The 19,393-nt window shown below is 43.8% G+C and overlaps 1 protein-coding gene across 9 annotated transcripts in view; it reads right to left on the bottom strand.

Moving 5' to 3' along the window:
- Positions 1-513: 513 nt before the first annotated feature.
- Positions 514-19,393, bottom strand: part of PDE1C (phosphodiesterase 1C) — a 533,093-nt gene continuing 514,213 nt past the window's right edge. For 3 of the 9 annotated variants that reach the window (XM_039524494.1, XM_039524495.1, XM_039524496.1), the window contains 2 exons: positions 15,949-16,014; positions 514-847 (listed from right to left, as the gene is read on the bottom strand). In XM_039524494.1, the coding sequence (XP_039380428.1) occupies positions 678-847; positions 15,949-16,014 (236 nt within the window). In that variant the 3' untranslated portion in view covers positions 514-677. Of the gene's footprint in view, positions 848-13,567; positions 13,840-14,567; positions 14,652-15,948; positions 16,015-19,393 lie in introns of those variants that run through there. The other 6 variants (XR_005594060.1, XR_005594059.1, XM_039524497.1 and 3 more) reach the window with 5 other exon arrangements.

Genomic DNA, 19,393 nt, shown 5'->3' on the forward strand with positions numbered 1-19,393 from the left:
AAGCTTTGGAGGAGTATGGCCTCATAGACTTGGATTCCATTCTCCATATTGATCAATGGGCCAAAAGCCAGAAACATCTATTAGTAGCTGAACAAAGCTAAATAAGCCTCATGCATTGTAACGTGATGTTATGCTTTCTTTTTTTCCCCCTCCTGTGTGAAATTAGTGGGGAGGTGTTCATCTGCCATTTCTTGTACTTATTTCTCAATCCTTATTGTAGTATAATTGTCAGGTGTCTTATTCATAACACGATCAGTTTAAAGCTAGGCTAGGCGGGACCTCACACATGATATTGGGTTCAATGCAGAAATTACTGGGTGACGTTCTATATGCCCTGTGTTATGAAGAAGATCAGTCTAGATGGTCATAATGGTCTCTTAAAATCTCAGAATCTATACCATTCTTAATTTGATAGTAATTCTATGTATGCAGGTTTACTTTTGAAAATTTAAAGTAAGAGCCCAATATTTTAGCCCTAAATGTGAGAATATTCTAGCAATGAGGAACGCTATTGAGAATGGTTCTACTGGAAGCTTCCATGGAATTATTTGGCTAAATCATAGACTTGCTTGCATCTTGGATTACTCCCCACTTGGTGCAGAATTAAAATGATCCACGATTATTACACAATGTCCTTCATCAGCTTGCAAAGAGCAGCGTGAACTTCCTTTCTTCTTCTATTTCCTATTCCAGTTCTGAGAAATATGTTGAATCTTTTTCATCCTGCCCCTCTGGTCGAGCAGCTTGTATCTCACCGGATGTTCCTCGGATTTCTTGTGAAAGGGTGGGAAGTGGGTTCCTGAGTGGTAACTGGGTCTCTTGAAATGGCGCAGTTGAGGTTTGATAGCTAGAGGTTATAAAACAAAACCAAAGGTCACTCATTCACAGAGCTACTGTCAGATTGGTGGAGAACCACCCATGGATTTTGTTGTATCCCAGTCCACCCCAACCAATATGTCTGTCTGTATAGAAGAAAGAGAAAACATATTGTCAGATTAGTGAAAGGGACCTAAATGTAAAGTTCAAATCTGTATTTACCTACCTATATAGGTATCTGAGCACCAGGTCTCCTTTCTAAATATATAATAATTACGGTATCACTGAATCACAGATGAGTTTGAGGCTCTATGCTAGGCTTCAGATCCAAACTTCCCCAGAATTCAGGGATGGTTGGACCTGGGATTTTTGGTCTGACTCATTAATGAGATAGTGGTCAGATGTGAAATTCATGCATGGATCCATACTTGGTTCTGAATCTTCTAAACTTTTAAATTGTAGGTGTTTAAATCCAGGGTTTGCTTTGGGTCCATTTTTACACACCTAACACCAAGAATGAAGCATGAGATAGCCAGAAATGGGTGTGATTTGGGTTTGTTTATCAAATGTAAATGAAGTGATCTGTGAAATAGTAGCATCAGATGAATATTCTATGGAAAATGTATTACTTATAGCATCAAAGAAGCTAAAGAGATGCCCACATGTGAACTACTTAACATGAATTTCTGATGCGCACTTCGCTCTCTCATGTTAATAAATCCCAGGAGTAATCAAATGTACCATTAAAATGTTCTAGTAAACAAAGTACTTCTTTTATCCCATCTCCAATAATAAGTATTCTGATTCTTTCCTGTTTTCAAGGAGACTGTCATTCAGGCAAGTAGAATTAGAGTCTGCAGTGTGTCTACTAGGTGATTTACTGCTCTTCACGAGGCATTCACTCTTCATATTCATTCTGTTTTCATGACTCAGCATGGACTCGGCCAAACTGTTGTTGGATTTCCCACTGCTCAGCATGGAGAAAAGTGTATTGCTAAATGGAATTGTACCAGAGTCACTGTCAATGGTGATGAGCTGGCTGATAAGTATACGGGGTATATCCAGAATAGTGACAGGCCATTTTTCATCCTAATTCAATAGCCAAGTAAAGGGAACACAATTCGTTCAATTTCCTTAATCATTATTGACTCCTACTACGACTATGCAGGAGGAGAGAGGGTGTTATGTCCGAAGACTGGGAGTTAGGACCTCTGGCTTCCATTCCCAACTTTGTCACTGACTTGCTGTGTGACCTTGAGCAAACCACTTAGCCTTTCTGTGCTTTAGTTCCCCCATCTGTAAAACAGGGATAATTGTAACTACTTAATTCAGAGGTTTTGAGAGGCTTAAATAATTATCGTTTGTAAAGGTGATTAGGTGAATGATGCTACATGAGTAGTATTATTGTTGTCTAGGCTTCATGCTTGTGAGACATGATCTTATAGTTTTGGGGGGGAAACAGGAAGTATCTCTAAGACAATACTACATGGCAGATTGTTCCTGGTTTGGGATGCACATTCATCATTAATGAAAGGGACTTTGTGAAAGCCAGTGCTGCTGTTTTGAAGCCCCCTGCTGAACTGCATGCATGTGCATTATACACTGTGGAGCAGAGAAAATGTGCTACATGGAACCTTCATCTGACCAAAAAAAAAGTCACAGTGTTAAATAAAAAGCTAAGAATAGTGCAAAGAATCAGGGTGAAAACAAAGTTTATTTGATTCTGATTTTACTTTGTCATTTTTCTGAGCCGGGTAGTGTTCCATCTGCTCAGAAAGCAGAGCTGCTGCTGACAAAACTTCCATGTTGGGGAGAGGATATGGCCAGAATACACTGTGGGGGCCATAGTCAACTGAGCATAGAGTAGAGCAGCCCTATGTCTGCTCTAAAGTATGCTGAGAGTCACACTAGCCCCTGGATGGCCCAAGGAACAAGGAGTTGAAAATGGATTGCCTCATCCTCAGCTGCATTGCATGGCTGATGGGCACACAGCTGAGAATTGAAAGCCTAAGTCTACATCTGCAGAGGGTGCACCATCGCAATACATGAAGACAAATGCAAAGGAAGCGAGGAAGACTCAACAAAAATTACTCCAGTTCACCAAGAGCCAATGGAAATCGAGAGTGTTATGATTTCTTGTGTTCTCAGCTGATGCCTGTGGCTATGACTGTGATAACTGAACATGTCAAATCTATGCACCCCTGAGATGAAAACAATGCTGGGGCCATATTTATAACAATAAATCCTGAGGCCTAGTGAATAAAACTTGACTCTGATTATAAATTCTCCCCATTACTGATACAGATAAAAAACAAGAATGTCATTCCCTGAGCCTGTAAAATATTGTGTGTTTTTGAGCCTTGCATTGCTACTCTAGGGTCAGGTAACTACTCATAACGGGTATTCAATGAAGCTGAAAAAGTACAGAAGAAGGATGGCACAGAGAGATTGAGGTCATACAAGAAGTCATGAGCAGAGCTGGGTATCAAACTTAGACTTGCAGCATCTCAGTTGACTGCTTTAACCATAAGGCCAACCTTCCTCTCTCTTGTTAGCTGAGAGCGCAAGTGTACAAACACAAATAGCAATGACTCAAAGCAATAGCCGCAGGAAACAGTTTGTGAACAATCTCTAAACAGAGATGTTTTTGCACAAACCATTTCTTGAATAATTTTGAAAAACGACTGGGGGGGGGGCCTGCTTGCAGATAATTCCAAACAAAAAGGAACTAAATTTGTGAAACAAATGATTTGTTGTGACCAGTTTGCCCAGATCTAATATGCAAGTTCTATTTTCAGCATCACAGACAGGAACTGAGATAAGTCACCGCCTTGTACCTGGTTTTCCATTGGAATAGGGCTAAGAGTTGTCATGCTTATCTATGTTCTCAAACCAGTGGTCAAGAGTAGTGTATTGTGCAACTTTTCACCTACTTGCTTCTCAGTTTTTGGTACAAACCTGAAACTTGGGCTAGGTTCGCCGAAGCGTGACTGAGTTTTGAGCAAACCTGGGGTACAGACTTTAGGGATACCTGGACATTGTCTCAGGCAAATTTATAGTAAACCAGGGTTAGGGTGGAAACCCATGTGAAATGGGAGCACACAAATACAGAATTCAGAAAAAACATGGCTGCAAACTCACGGGAATCAAATAAAGGGGGGGGAAAAGGCAAAAAAAATGTAGTTCATCTAAGCCACCCCCTGCCAAACCCACTCAACTTCAGATAGTTCCAGGAAAAAGGAATAGACTGAGACCCAAACTCTAGCAGAAGATAGAGTGGGGAGATCACAAGATACTTATAAATACCACTCCTTATGAGTATCAATCATATCTAACCCTGTGCTATATAGGAGAGAGACAGGAAGGGAGATGTACAAACCTTGAGTTTGGAGTTTGCCATAGTTATTTCATTCATAAGTGAATCAACAAAACAGAGGAGAGTCTATTACGGCCACAAGTGCAGACTTTCGGCCTAAGCCTGAGAAGTGCTGAGCACCCATTACTCTCAGTGACGTGCCTCTTGCAGGATCACCTCCTTACCCAGCTAGAAGATTTGACTTTAGGAAAATTCCTATCAAAGCAATATATATATAGATATATATAGATATATATCTATATATATAGATATCTGCATATTTCCCAGAATGCTACATTGTAAAACCTTTGCTGAAATTTTATGGAAGTGACGAGAGTGCCTCTATTTTAAAATGTGATATTCAGAGTAATGTATGAAGTGGACAAAGCATGGGGGAGGTGGAAAGGGGCAGGGAAATCTGACTCGCCATGAACTGAAAAGGTTTCTTCAACTGTGATATGTCATCTTGCCACATTAGCATATTATCATGTGAACTGGAGATTCAAACCAGGATAAGTGCATGATTCACACACTTATTTTATGTAACCCCTTGTAGGCTGTTTATTGAGATGCATGATATAAATTATGTAAAAGAGTACAGAATGAACCAGCCAAAAATAATACACAGAGTACAAAATAAAAAAATGGGACACAATTATAAAACCAATAACCATCAAGCAAACCTCTCTGTTCTCAGAGAAATCAACTCTAAACAGAATGTAGACGGTCAACAGATACAAATCAGGTTGGGGGCAAAAAGTTGCCAAAACTAGGCCTACTGAAATAAACAAGAACTGCCCAGTTTCCTAAAGACAGCCAGTGAGAGAATCCAGTGGTGATCCTCTTGAAGCGATTTCCACAACTAAAGACTCTTGACTAGGAAAGACTTCTCTTCCCAGCCTGCTTCGTAGTGAATCGGGGAACTTAGGGCCAGATCCAAAGCCCTTTAAAGACAGTGGGAGTCTTCCCATTGAACTAAATGGCCACTGCATCAGATGCTTAGAGCAAACCAGCTCTGACACCGGTTAGTAACCAACAAGCACGGACACACAATAAGAGGCATTCATTCAAGTACATAGGGCCTAGTTTATAAAGGGATCTATACAGTACCGCCTGATTCTGTGATGTACTGAGCACTTTCATGTCCCACTGAATTGAGGGCTCCTTCCACCATGCACAAGGGGCCCTTAAACTGTATTGCATGGTGTACTGGCAGCCAGCGTAGATGGCAGAAGGAAGCGTGTAAGCCAACCAACTCCTATTATAAAGAACAAGGCAGAAGCTGCATTCCACATTGGAGCCTTTGCATCAGCTTCAAAGGAGGCCTAATTAGGAGCACACAACAGTGGCTTTATCTGGATAAGGCATAAATGGATGACCATGGTGAGCAAAACAGAGAGAGTCTCCAGCTAAGGCAGAGAGGGCAATCACACCTCTTGATCCTTTTCCTGACATGGGCCTGCAAGCAAAAAGAGCAGGTAAGATTTCCCCAAACAAGCTCTCATGGCATTTTCTACTCCTTAACCAAGCAGTCGTGCACAAACTGACAACAAGCTCTTCAGAACACCCCCTTTTCCACAAACATGACTTCACTCCTGCCTGGTTGAGCTTTCCTCACCTGTGTGTCATCTAAATAAAAGTGAAGAAGTTTCTAAGTACGCTGACAAAGTGCAGTTTTGATAGCGAATGTTTTGTAAACCCTGATGTGATCAAAGATCAAGTACACAGGATTAGATTCTCTCCTCCGTACATGTGTGTAACTCTTATTGGCATTCAACAAGACAAAACAATTGTGCATTGATGGTAATTGTGTGAAGTGAAAGTGATGATTTAAAATAGCACAATAGACCTGGGAAATGAGTCCTTATAGAAAACAATATAGTCAACACCAGGTGCTCAGAGACAGTGTTTTAGGTTTGATATGTCAGGAAGGAGTTATAATTCAGCCAGCAGAAAAGACAGAAACTGCTGAGAAGCAAGGACATAGTTTTTGTCAATACATGATAACTTAGTTCACCTTATCAGTAAGTAAGAACAAAGCTTGTGCCCATGGAAAGAAACAGTTCAGTGAGGAAAACAGGATCGGGCCCAGACAAGCAAGCAGGAATATTTCAGTAGCACAAACGGCACTGACAATTGTAAACAACTGATAAGCTTATATGGTCAATGCCCACCCATGCTCCAATACGTCTGTTAGTCTATAAGGTGCCACAGGACTCTTTGCAGCCAATGCCCACCCAGTAACTTAGTTCTTAGAACAAAATAAACCCTCTCTTCACAGCCCACTGGATATCTGTAAGCATCCATCCCTACTCTGCCACCTCACCCCATCTCCTTCCCCCGCAAGGTGGTCATAAATGTTTGATGCAATTAGGACGACCTCTATATGTACGTACTGTTCTTATTTTTATATTTGTTCAGGGTTCTCGCTTGACTTGTAACAATGTCTGTCTCTGTATGTACAAATAAATGCAAATGAATTAATAAGAAAATGTATATAACTGGCCACGGTGGCATCATATTTTTGAAGCTGCTTGTCAGTCTTCCCAGTACTGTAAATAAAGCCCCCTTCAATATTGTCTGTGCTTGCCTGATTCTTGGAAAAAAGAATCTTCTTGCCTAACAGATATAAGAACAGAATACAACAGTTTCATTAAAGAATTCACTGCTAGATGATCATGATGGACATTCTGCAGCTCAGCTTGAAATCTAGAAATGCAATACTGATACCAAGGTGAATTGTTATAAATCATGATAGTCTAAATCTGCATTGCTCCACTGACTTCCACGAAACTACACTGATTTACACCAGCTTAGGATCTGGCCTGCTTCAAAGAAAAGGACGTTATTCCTAACAGCATGGTAATAAAGTTAGATGTAGTCACTTGTAATACTTCAAAATACTAAATATTATAATAACAAAAGCTCCTGAAAATGTTTGAAAATGAGCTGTTAGTGTTACAGAGTAACCCAGTCCCATAAAGAAAAAAAATCTTAGCTTCCCGTGGGACTGTTAAAATGACTTGGAGCAAATGTAACTGATCAACTGGGTGTTGAAAGGTTGTATTCATTTTAAAAGATTCAATGAACATAAGGCCACTGCTGCAGCAGCTGACTCACTAGCCCACATTTACTATAGGAATTTCTGTTGTAACAGCAGTTTGGATTATCACAGAAATACAGCAGGATCTTAAAGACCTGATTTCAGAGATGCTAAAAAATCTGAAATTGAAATTAGGGGTTCAGAATCCCTGAAAATCCAGACTCTTAATGTACTTAGTGTAAAAAAAAAATCCTCTTTTGCGAGACATGCATCCTCCCACAGGCAGAATCCTCCACACAGTTCAGCTTTGGAAAGGACATGGAAAGGCACTGAGTTATCCCACTTCCATTCTGATGCACTTTCTCTTTTTATTGTTGTTATTTATAATGAGGCAAATGCAGCCCAACAGCTCTGCTGACATGGAGGTTCCCTGGCAGTGGAACTAGTATGGTTCCCCTCTGGGGACAGGGTGAGACTAGAATTCTAAGATGCCCAGCTCCAGGGAGGGCACCATACACAACAATTGAAAGGAGAAGGAGTGAGAATCTGAAGCTGCCTGGCTCCTTACCTTGCGATGGGGTACACTGGTGTCACGGGGGCCTTTGGGCTGACAGAGTACTTCCCGCAGCTCCCATTGGCTGGGAACAGTGAAGTGCAGCCATAGGGAGCGGAGGGGCTCCATGCCTGCAGATGCTCCAAGTAAACAAAACGTCCCAACCCGCCAGCGGCTTATCCTGATGGGCCGGGAGCCAAAGTTTTCCAACCCCTGAAATATAGGGTCAGCTTATGAAAGGGTCATACAGTTTTTGCTATTTTTACCTATCCATTTTGGGAGGTCAGCTTATAAACAAACGGGCTAATGAATGCGTATATACCGTATACACTTCCAGCATCTAGGAATCCTGCAATGGAGAAGCACTTCAGCCAGCCCCCATGTTCACGTGATGGCTTTCATCTTCAACTGCTATGCACAATAGGCAAACAGAGCTCTAGTAACTGGGCTTTATGAAGACTGCAAAAATCTCACCTGTGAGCAGTATAGGGTTATATAATTACAAAGGTACATGAAATGAACTAAACCAGGGGTCGGCAACCTATGGCACGCGAGCCGATTTTTAATGGCATGCTGCTGCCTGCCAGGGTCCTGGCGGCCAGCAGCAGGCTGAGCGGGGCCGGCGGCCGGGACCCCGGCAGGCAGCAGCATGCCATTAAAAATCCTTCCCGTCCCGCTCTTCTCTGCCCCTCCCGCTGGCATTTGCAGATGCTTTCCTGATCTCCATCACTTCCGGTGGGAGGTTGTGTTTCTGGGTTAGCGTGTCCATACCGCTCCTTGGTGTCTGCGGAATCTGAGCAGCCCTGGAAGCGGCCCTGCCGGCAGGGGCAGGAAGAGGGACCTGTACCCCACAGGAGTTGCGGTGTCCACGAGGCCTGTAAGTGAGGAAGGGTCCTGGGTCCCAGCTGCGCCGTGCACCCGCCTGCACCGAGCATGGCCGGCCCTGTTCCCTGGACTCAGGCAGGCTGCCCCGGGGTTGGAGCCCAGTGTCAGGATGAGCTCGGCTCTGTACTGGGGCAGGCTGCATCCCACAGCCCAAACCTGGGCCCAGGGGCTGTGGCTCGCCACCTGCTGGACCCTGGGAACAGCTGGGTCACGCCTCTTTCCCCACCCAGGTCACTGGACTCCACTCCCCTCCAGCATTGAGGGCAGAACCCAGGAGGGGAGGGATAGCTCAGTGGTTTGGGCATTGGCCTGTGAAACCCAGGGTTGTGAGCTCAATCCTTGAGGAGGCCACTTAGGGATCTGGGGCAAAAAATTGGCCCTGCTAGTGAAGGCAGGGGGCTGGACTCAATGACCTTTCAAGGTCCCTTCCAGTTCTAGGAGATTGGTATGTCTCCAATTACTATTAGTCCTAGTCTCCGTCTGCCCCCCACCCCCTCAAACAACTAGAGCCCAGCTGGAAACCTAGGAATCCAGAGTCCTCGTTCCCAGCTCTCCTTCCCTGAGTGTCAGACACCAGCCCCTTCCCAGACCCCAGGAGTCCCAGCTCCCACCCTACCCCACACACACACCCCAAGCCCCTGCCCTGATCCCTGTACCCCTCACACACACCCAGCCCTCTGCCCGACTGCTGCACCCCCCACAACCCCAGTCCCCCCATGCCCTGACTCCTGCACCCCCACACATACCCAGCCCCCCCACATCCCATCCCCCTGGCCATATCCTAAAACATACAATTTGAAGTGCTGGGCAGTACTAGCGGCTACCACATCTTTCTGCATTCAACAGAGGGGTTGTGGCTGCCAGCTGAGCAGAGGAGCTTGTGGGGAATGGTCCTTGAGTATTTTCCTCTTCTCAGAGCAGTAGCCACAATTTGGCCCAATAGTTGTAAAATGGGAATTGGCAAAACTGGTTGGAAAATATGTTTTGTTTCCAAGCTTCTGAAAGTGTATAACAGCAATGAACCCAAGAAATATAACTGGCAATTTATTAACTGTATCTCTTTCTTTCCCTTGTGTGCCTATCTATCCAGCCATCCGTTTCTAAGACTCTCATAAGCTATGGGACGAAGGCCCAGATTTTTACAATTATTTAGTGGCTGCAATGCTCAACTGACTTAGGAACCTACTGTGACAGACCCAGACCAGTGGGGTAAAGGAGTCTGGTAGAGGGCAAATATACTGGTCACTGGATGAGTAGTTTTCTGTTCCCTGAGTGACCAGAGCAGGGGCTGCACTAGAGTAATCAGGAACCTGCTAGAACCAATTAAGGCAGACAGGCTGATTAGAACACCTGCAGCCAATCAAGGCAGGCTAATCAGGGCACCTGGGTTTAAAAAGGAGCTCACTCCAGTCAGGTGAGGGGGAGCCAGAGGAGAGGAAGTGTATGTGAGGAGCTGGGAGCAAGAGGCACAAGGAGCTGAGAGTGAGAGGGTGTGCTGCTGGAGGAATAAGGAGTACAAGCGTTATCAGACACCAGGAGGAAGGTCCTGTGGTGAGGATGAAGAAGGTGTTTGGAGGAGGCCATGGGGAAGTAGCCCAGGGAGTTGTAGCTGTCATGCAGCTGTTACAGGAGGCACTATAGACAGCTGCAATCCACAGGGCCCTGGGCTGGAACCCAGAGTAGAGGGTGGGCCCGGGTTCCCCCCAAACCTCCCAACTCCTGATCAGACGCAGGAGGAGTTGATCCAGACTGTGGGGAAGATCACTGAGGTGAGCAAATCTGCCAATAAGCGCAGGACCCATCAAGGTAGAGGAGGAACTTTGTCACACTACATTTCTTTTTGAAAAGACCTATGTGTAAATACCTTTACAAATCTGGGCCTGAGCACCAAAAGTTATAGCTAAGTTACAAAATCAAAAAACCCCAAAGCACAAAACTTCATTTCTTCTTCAGTGCAGGAAAACTGGGGGAAAAAATTACATTAAGTCATACTGGAAAGTTACACAGAATAATCACCAACCTGTGCTCCTACCTTTACCCTGAAGGTGAGTTCTGTAATACATCAAATGCTTAACGGCGTTTTCTCCATCTCTATAGCAACATGAGTTCATCAAAGAGTCAATTAACAATGATTTTTCTTCTGCCTAGGTTTTGCCTCTATCATAACAAAGATATTTTTAAAATTTACAGTCCTGGAGAAGATGTGAAAGTATGTTTGGGAAGCATTGTAGGGAGGAGGGGGAAAGAGTCAATCTTAAAATGGCTATTCAGTACCCAGTGTGCTTCACAAAAGAGCCTGTAGTTCTGGCTGCGAAGCAGAAGAAATGTACCTCTGGCAAAGGGATGTTGTAATCAAATAACAGATGCCTAATTATTACCATTATTATGCTGCTGCTATATACAGCACTGTATGCAGGGTTACATTCCTTGACCTCTCCTGGGAAACTCACAAACTAAGTCACATCAACAGAAGTGAAAATACAGCCTTTGGGGTCTACCAGTGGACTTGTGCTACCTGTCTATTTAAATTGTAAGCTCCCTAGGGCATGAACGATATCATTCTCTGTGTATAGAACAGATGCGTGCACACAGATGTTGTGACAGGGTGCCTGCCCCACACTGGCCCTTGGAGGGTTAAAACCAGCATAGAGAGGCTGAGCAGCAGGCAGCCAAAGGAGTGGCTGCAGGGAAAACAGCCAATTAGGGCGGCAGCTAGACCAGCCAATCAGGGCCCCACCAGCTCATATAAAAGGAAGCTGCAGACCAGAGCCACTTGGTCTGCTGCAGGGAGCCCTAAGGAGAAGACTTGTTTCCTAGAGGGCTACAGCGAGACCCACACCTGGGGCAGGGCAGGTGCTAGCTGGGAGCTAGGGAAGAGCTCCTGACAGGCTGCCAGGACTTATGGGCTCGAGGCTCTGGGAAAAGGCAAAGTAGCTGGAGCCAGAGGCAGGAGCAGAAGGAACTAAGGCTGTAGGAAAGTGGCCCAGGAACTAGAGACAGTCAGCTGGAAGGAAGCGGCAGCAAGAAGCTGCTGTTTGCAGGGTCCCTGGGCCTGCCCCCCTCCCACACTAGATTTTGAAGGTGTGGCCTGACTGTGGACTGCCAAGCCACTGTGGGGAGTGGCTGGACTCTTATTGGCGGAGTCTTCCAGAAGGGGGAGAAACATGATAGTGACATGCCCGGATGGCTGTGCCACGAAGCAGATGCTGAGAGAAAGGAGCTGTAATGGGTCTGCAAGCAGAGAAGAGGATGGGAGCGCCACCACCACCTGAGGGTGCACCCGCTGGGACTGAGCTAATTCCCAAAACGCTCAGCAGGAGGCACTAGTGGATGAGTGACCCCCATGACAGATGCTTAAGGGGGGGAAAAAAGACCTAACTAAAGCATCCCATTGTTTTTCAATAGACTGTATGTAATGTCTAATGGATTCTGTGGATTTCTTCAAGTATAGAAACTTTTATATATAGATGGTAAAGAGCATATCTTGTCTTCTCCATTTTGTCTTTTAGACGGTAAGCTCTTCACGAACAGAGACTGTCTTTACGTTGGATCTTATCTAGCCCTGAGTAGATTGCTGGCACTTAAAAAGGAATAATAATAAAGCCGCCTTTTTATTTTGGTGTCTCTCTTTTGTTGATGGACAACTTACCCAAACCTTTGTCCAAAATTTCAATGGAACTTTTTGGGTAGTTCAAAGGATCCAGTTAACTTCTTTATTTTTAAATTATTTTTCATTTCACTCACCTTCACTCACATTTCTGGTTCTGGCTCAGACCAAAGGCATAAATGTAGTAATTCCACAAGAAAGATTGGAAATAGCATAAGAACAGCATGGCTGGAAGCAGGAAATACTGAAAATCTAGCAAGAGAGGCCATTTTTGTAAGACCCAAAGTGGTTCAGATAGATAAGTTTTGGCTAGTAATCCAGAGTGTTTATCTGAACTGAATATCCAGACTGTTCAAAATTCACCCAGACCTTGTTTGCATACAATGTGCTGTGCACCTGTGGAGGGCTGGGAATAGAATCTGTAAAGAACTTTGGCATCTTCCCAAGTGAGAGGTACTGCAGTGTACATAGCTTTGTAATTTAAGGTTTTAGTTTCTGAGAACTGCCACCTTTAAATTTCTCTGAGTCTTCTCTTTGCTGTAAACAGCTGACATTGTGTGGGATTTTGAAAAGCATTCAGCATTGGTGAAACTCTACTCCTACTGAAGTCAATGAAAGATTTGTCATTGAGTTCACTGGGAATAGAAATAGGTCAGCTCCGAGCATTACTCACAACCACACCCTTCAAGTTCAATTCACATGCATCCTGCCACAGAGGAGATGCATATACTGTGCTCTCTCATGGAGACTTTACATTTGTTCTTTCTTGCTTTGCTATTTTCCCTTAATATGCAATAAAATCATTTGAAATGAAATTGGACAGGTGCTCTTTGTGTATGGAAAAAATATTAAAAAGGGGTGAGGGTGAGAACTGTACAATGACAAATAGCTCTGAGAAAGTGAGGGGCTCTCCTGGTTAAATAGAACAAACAACAAAACTGAAGTTTTCTGGTAGAGAACATGATGCATGTAGGTGGAGATGGGGGTGTCCCCTCCTGCTTCTTAATGGAGCACAGCTGCCTCCAAAAACGGCCAATGCCTAGAAACTTAATGTGCAGTACATAAATAGCAGATCAGAATTGTTACAAAGCTATATGCCCCACAGGGCTACATAAATATTACACTTACATTTTCCCAGTAATATATCACAAGTTTGTGGGTATGAATAACTGATTCATGCCCTGTACCAAACTTTAAACATTTCTATGTGAACTCTACAATGGCGTGTACAAGTATAATGGTACATTATGACACATGCACATTCAGAAACTCTATTAAGTCAATGCCAAAACATACACTGATGTGGGAAAGTTTTAATAAAGAGACAGAAAACACAGCCAGTTATGTATTTAAGTGCCACTCAGAAGCCTTCTTTGTACAATCCATTATGAGATGGTTATCAATACACAATGTGACAGAGAAAAGACTGAATAGGCACCAGGTTTACGTTGTATGGATCAGCTAAACTACAGTAAGACAGTGTGAAGTGTTCTCCTGCTGCAAGGTACATAGACAGAGCCATTGCTGCCCTCACTCCTAAAGGGGGATGTTCATGATTGCTGGTGTTCAAGTCAGGTGACCTAACAATAGTAAAAACAATGGAAATGTTAATTAGTCAGTACACTCAAAGTAACAGCCTGAAAATCTGCTCCCTTAGCACTGCGGGGGATGGACAGCTGCTGCAATACACACATTTTTGCTGCTATGTATACTAACTTTATGTATCAACAGTATAAGACAAATACAGGAGTATGTACTATACTAGAGGTATATTAACATATTCCCTCAGCATCTATGTATTTGAATTCTACCACTTCTGTTTAAAATAGCTCTTTTCATAGCTCTCAAAGCCCTTAACCTTGAGTAAGCATTATTGTCCCCCATTGTATGGAGGGGGAAACTGAGGCACAGAGCCGTGAAGTGACTTGCCCAAGGTCACCCAGAGATAGCAGAGAAGGGAAGAGAATTTATATCTTGTGTAACACTTTTCAGAGCCTGATCCTCTGCATTGTGCTCCCTCCTCTTTTTAACTACCCTGTTGTAATTACCTACATTCTGAGAGCAAATATTACATGCAAGTAGGCAGGCAATACCTATTATGTGCAAGTGCTCACTAGCTTATTACAGCAACAAAAATGATGGATGAAAAGCAGTCTGTAAACATTGCTTGTTAAAACAAGTGTATTATCAGGGGAATAGTGCAAGAGTGCAAACAACATATATAAAGCAATCTAGAAACAAATTTCTCCTCCGCTGTCCATAAATGTTTAACTTATACATTAACCACCCTTTAAAAAAAATTACATGCCTTTCCAAAAAATGTCTCCAAACATCGGAGCTAGTAGGTTTTTATTATGACAGTAATCTTCAAGGCAGTCCTATCCAAAGTCATCTGAAACAGGAGCACACATATAACAATGTCAATATAAATGTACACACATTTTAAAAAAAGTATAGCACCCAGGGCAAGGGTGTTAAAGAAATGGGAGCAGGCAAAATCTACAGCTAATGCTACAATACCTATTAACTACTTCAGCCAATAATGAGGCATTCAATACATTAAGAGAATGATTGTATGGTGTTTACTGTACTGTACCTTCTATTTAGGAATCGCTTCAGGCAACGTTCATAACAAAGGTCTTCAGAGAAGTGATGTAACCAGTTTCTTATGTTTTACTTTCAGTGATGGTCCATATTTATTAGAGGATACAGTTGTGCATGAAGCTTCAAAGAGTATGCTGCTTCATCTGAGAAAATTAACATTTTCAAGTATCTCTCCATTGTTTTACTGAGTTACAGCCAGTGATCTGTACAGCTTACACTGGGTTGTACCTCGAAGAAAAGTCTGCTGACTGTGCTGTTATTTTGACATGAAATTATCTCATGCCACGGCTAGCAAGAAGATGTTAGTCACACAGTGATGTGCTATTGCATATTGATGTCCATATGCAGAGCTGTATTGTACCTTAAATACCTGCATTTACATCCCCAGTAGACCTCAAAAAATGAACGTAGTCACTAATTCTTCAATGCCTTTCCAAATCAGAAGTGAACTGCTTTCGCGGGGTTCTTTTTTTTTTTTTTTTTGAGCCACACTCCAGGTGATTCAATATGAACTTACCTGTGCTCTCATCCAATGTCGTCCAAAGGTGTATGTCCTTACTACCCCTCCATGCTGAGTCATTCTGAGTCACCATTTCATATTGCTTTCCCTTATTACCCTCCCTCTTTCTGTGTGAAATTGTGTGAGACAATGGGATAAAGATAAAGAGATAAAGGGCCTCTGGAGGATGGTATCACTGACATATCAAAGAGAGCAGGGACTTGGGGCGAGAGAGAACTGAAAAACAGCTGCCCTGTGATTCACCGAACAAACATATTACTTCTCTTCTACTCCTCTATGTGGGTGACAAGAACAAAGCCCGTTTTTCTTACCACATTCAGCAGACTAAAATAATTTGCACAAAGCAATCCACAAAACATAAGCTTTTGGTTTTTTTAAGTTAACACAGGGTCCATCGAATCGAAGTCTCAAAACAGGAGTGAATTTTTGAGTTAATTGTGACCCTGGTGGATAGGACTTAATTCTTGGAGGAATTACTGTTTGAAAAGATAAAAATCCTTCTGATTACCTATTTGTGTGGCTGTGCATGATACAAACACATTCTGGCATGGAGGTGCCTACTGACCTGGCAACGTAAGGCGGCTTGTCGCGGAACCTGAGCCTGGTGCCTCGTTTGAATGTTGCTTTGAACCTTTAAAAAGAAAGAATGGTCTCAGAAGTGACGGGTGAGCTGCAGGCCTGCCTCTGTGCAAATGCTTTTTATACTACCACTGCCACTCGATAGGGTCAGCTCCTCTCTGGCATGTCTTCTCAACTTGTCCTTAGCAGCTTTAGTAATGTGGGTGGAGCTAACTTCCTCACAAAACCTGGCTACTTTCCTCTATTTGAGCAGCCTTCTTTGGCCCTTTTGATTTTAGAGGAGCCAACATTGAATACCTCTTCACTTGCTTCTGGTCAACTTTTTTAGCAGACCATGGGGAGAGTGATAAATGATTTTGCTGATGGCATTTTCCTCCATATTTTGACCTGTTTTTGAATATTCATTCCATTATACATTTATTCCAAAGAAGGGAATCTAAAATATTGCAAGTGGACCTGGCAACTTTGTATTTAGATCTGAACTTCACAGCTGGCCTCTATAATGGGTCAGCCAAAGCCTTGAATCACAACAGCTACCAAAACTTGTGGGCTGGTTTCCTCTCTACCTGAAGGAGTTTAGGCAAAGTGCTGAGAGGCTGACAAAAACAATGAACTACCAGAATTTAAGAAGACCAGTTGATACCTATTGTGCCCTTATGAAAGTCAATAAGAATGACCATGTGCTTGAGAGACATGTTGACCTTATTAAAAATAAGAAGAGAAAAACCCCACAACTTCTTAGTGGACAATCATGAACTATATATCCCCCATTAAGGAGAAATGGCTGAAGTCTCTCGCCAACACTGACGATCAAGAGTCTCATTTTATTAAAAAGAGAAAGGCTGACGAGATCTTCAGAATGGGGACTAAAAGAAAGAAAAAAAGTAGCCACATTCTCAGAGTGAGACTCTGCCCCTTACTCATGTCACAAATAGTCCTGGTGAGGGTATCAGAACCTGGCCCACCGTGAGTAAACGTAGTTGTATTCATAGCTGGAGTTTATGGGTGTGTAAGCACAATATGAACAGAGGAGTCCAGTTCTCGGAGATTGGCACCGGATTTCCAGGGGGAGTGAAAGGGGATGGTTTTAAGCTAAAAAGCTTCAAAGGGCTTGGGGCCTACCTGTCTGAGCAATTGCTTCTTTCCCAGTACAGCATCTGATGCAGTTGTGATCAATAGACAGCAGCTGAGCTTGATTCCTTTCATAGCCAGTGAACTACTCACAGGGCTTTCTCTGTGTGGGCCCCTGGACTTTGGAATTCACACCCCATTGGTCTGAAATAGCCCAATTTTGACGACTTTCAGGCTATATTTCAAAATTTTCTCTTTAAGCGGGCATTTGAGAGTAGTTGATCATTATGTGCTGTGTGACATTTTTGTGGGTACTGGAGGAGTCTGCTGTGCTGTTTCTGCTTTAGGATTTTTTATGGACTGTAATTTAAATAATCTGTCAAGGCAGATTAAACCCTTGGAATAGGTGTTTTATGTGTTCAAACTTAAATAAACAAACAGTGCATATGTAATGCTATGATGTGCTCTAATATTGTAACAAGGGGATCTCTCAAAAGTTTCCCCTTAATCTTCAATAAATCTCACGAACAAGGGATTTATCTGCTTGCACAGAGGGGAGTGAATTACTGTGAAATCTATTCATTTACTTTCCCATTTAAACATAAAATGCGTGTAACTAGGGTTGCCAACTTTCTAATCGCACAAACCCGAACACACTTGCCCCACCCGCTGCCCTGACCACCCCTTCTCCAAGCCCCCTGCATCACTCCATCCCCCCTCCCTCCGTTGCTCACTCTCCCCCACCCTCACCAGGCTGGGGCGAGGGGTTGGGATGTGGGATGTGGTGAGGGCTCTGGCTGGGGGTGCATGCTTTGGGATGGGGCCAGAAATGTGGGGTTCAGGAGGCGGTGAGGGCTCTGCCTGGAGATGTGGGCTCTGGGGTGGGAGCTGGGGATGAGGGGTTTGGGGTGCAGGAAGGGATTCAGGGCTGGGGCAGGAGGTTGGGGTGCAAGATGCAGGCTCCAGGAGGGATTTAGGGTGCAAGAGGGGGTTCCGACCTGGGGCCAGGGATTGGGGCATGGGAGGGCATCCAGGGTGTGGGCTCTGGCTAGGCCACGCTTACCTTAGGTGGCTCCTGGAAGCAGCCAGCATGTCTAGCTTGGGTGGCCAGGGAGCTCTGCATGCTGCCTGTGCCCGGAGATGCCACCCCTGCAGCTCCCATTGGCCACGGTTCCCAGCCAATGGGAGCTGCGGAGCCAGCACTTGGGTTGGGGACAGCGTGCAGACTCCCCGTGGCTGCCCCTGTGCCTAGGAGCCAGACATGCCAGCTGCTTCCAGGTGCCGCACGGAGCCAGAGCAGGCAGGGAGCCTGCCTTAGCTCCACTGCGCTGCTGCCTGGAGTTTTAGCGACCCAGTCAGCAGTGCTACCAGAGCTGCAAGGGTCCCTTTTTGACCGGACATTCCAGTCAAAAACCAGACACCCGGCAACCCTACATATAATCAAGGATGAAGACGGCACTCAGATGTCACTCAGTAAACAGAATTGTTATTTGAAACAAAAGGTTTTGTTATTGGAAGGCAGACCTGAGTAGAGACAAACTGGCAGGTAGATGTGTGGGAACCTGGGATCTAAATCTGGATTTCCTGAGCCTGCTTTTTGGTTTAAGCCCCATCATAAAATTTGACTCTGGAATAAGATCCAAATGTCTCAAAAAAAATTTTGGGGGGCCATCTGTAATAATCCAGAGTTCAGGCCAATCTCTAACATAGCGCATATAAAATAGATAAACTCACACTATATAGATGCACATATAAAGTTCTGACCTTTAGACACAAAATATTGTTTAAATGCAGAGAAAGGCCCCTCCACCACACTTCTGAAAGACAGTGTTGCCTGGTGGAATGGGACAGGTTTAGCTGTCAAGAACTCCTAAATTCTAATCCCAAAGCTGACACCAACTCACATATGTGGCCTTGGGCAAGTTACCTCTACATTCTGTCTCAGTTTCCCTAGCTGTAAAATGGGGCCTGTACTACCTACCCATCTTTCTCATAGGGATTCTGATGAGTAAGTAGTTAATGTTCATACAGTGCTTTCAACATGAAAAGTAGTACACCAATGTTGATTTTTGTTATCCTGCAAAGAGCCAGTGCAGAGCTCCATGTTTGTGGCAGATATAAAAAGTGACTGAACAAACCACCCCTTCCCCCATTCAAATTCAAATGGAGTGGAGACCTCATTGACTTTATTTGGTAACAGGATGGACATACATGTACTCATTTACAGAAAAACTGGAATGCTGGAAAAGTGTTTTATACATTTAGAGACTACAAGCCTCTTCTTTCAAATAAGTAACTTAACAAAAAAATGCAAAACTGAAAGGAATTGTGCCCATGTAATGGCAAGTGTTCTCAACTCT

The sequence above is a fragment of the Mauremys reevesii genome, linkage group 2 (genome assembly GCF_016161935.1).
Source record: "Mauremys reevesii isolate NIE-2019 linkage group 2, ASM1616193v1, whole genome shotgun sequence".
NCBI classification, from domain to species: Eukaryota; Metazoa; Chordata; order Testudines; family Geoemydidae; genus Mauremys; species Mauremys reevesii.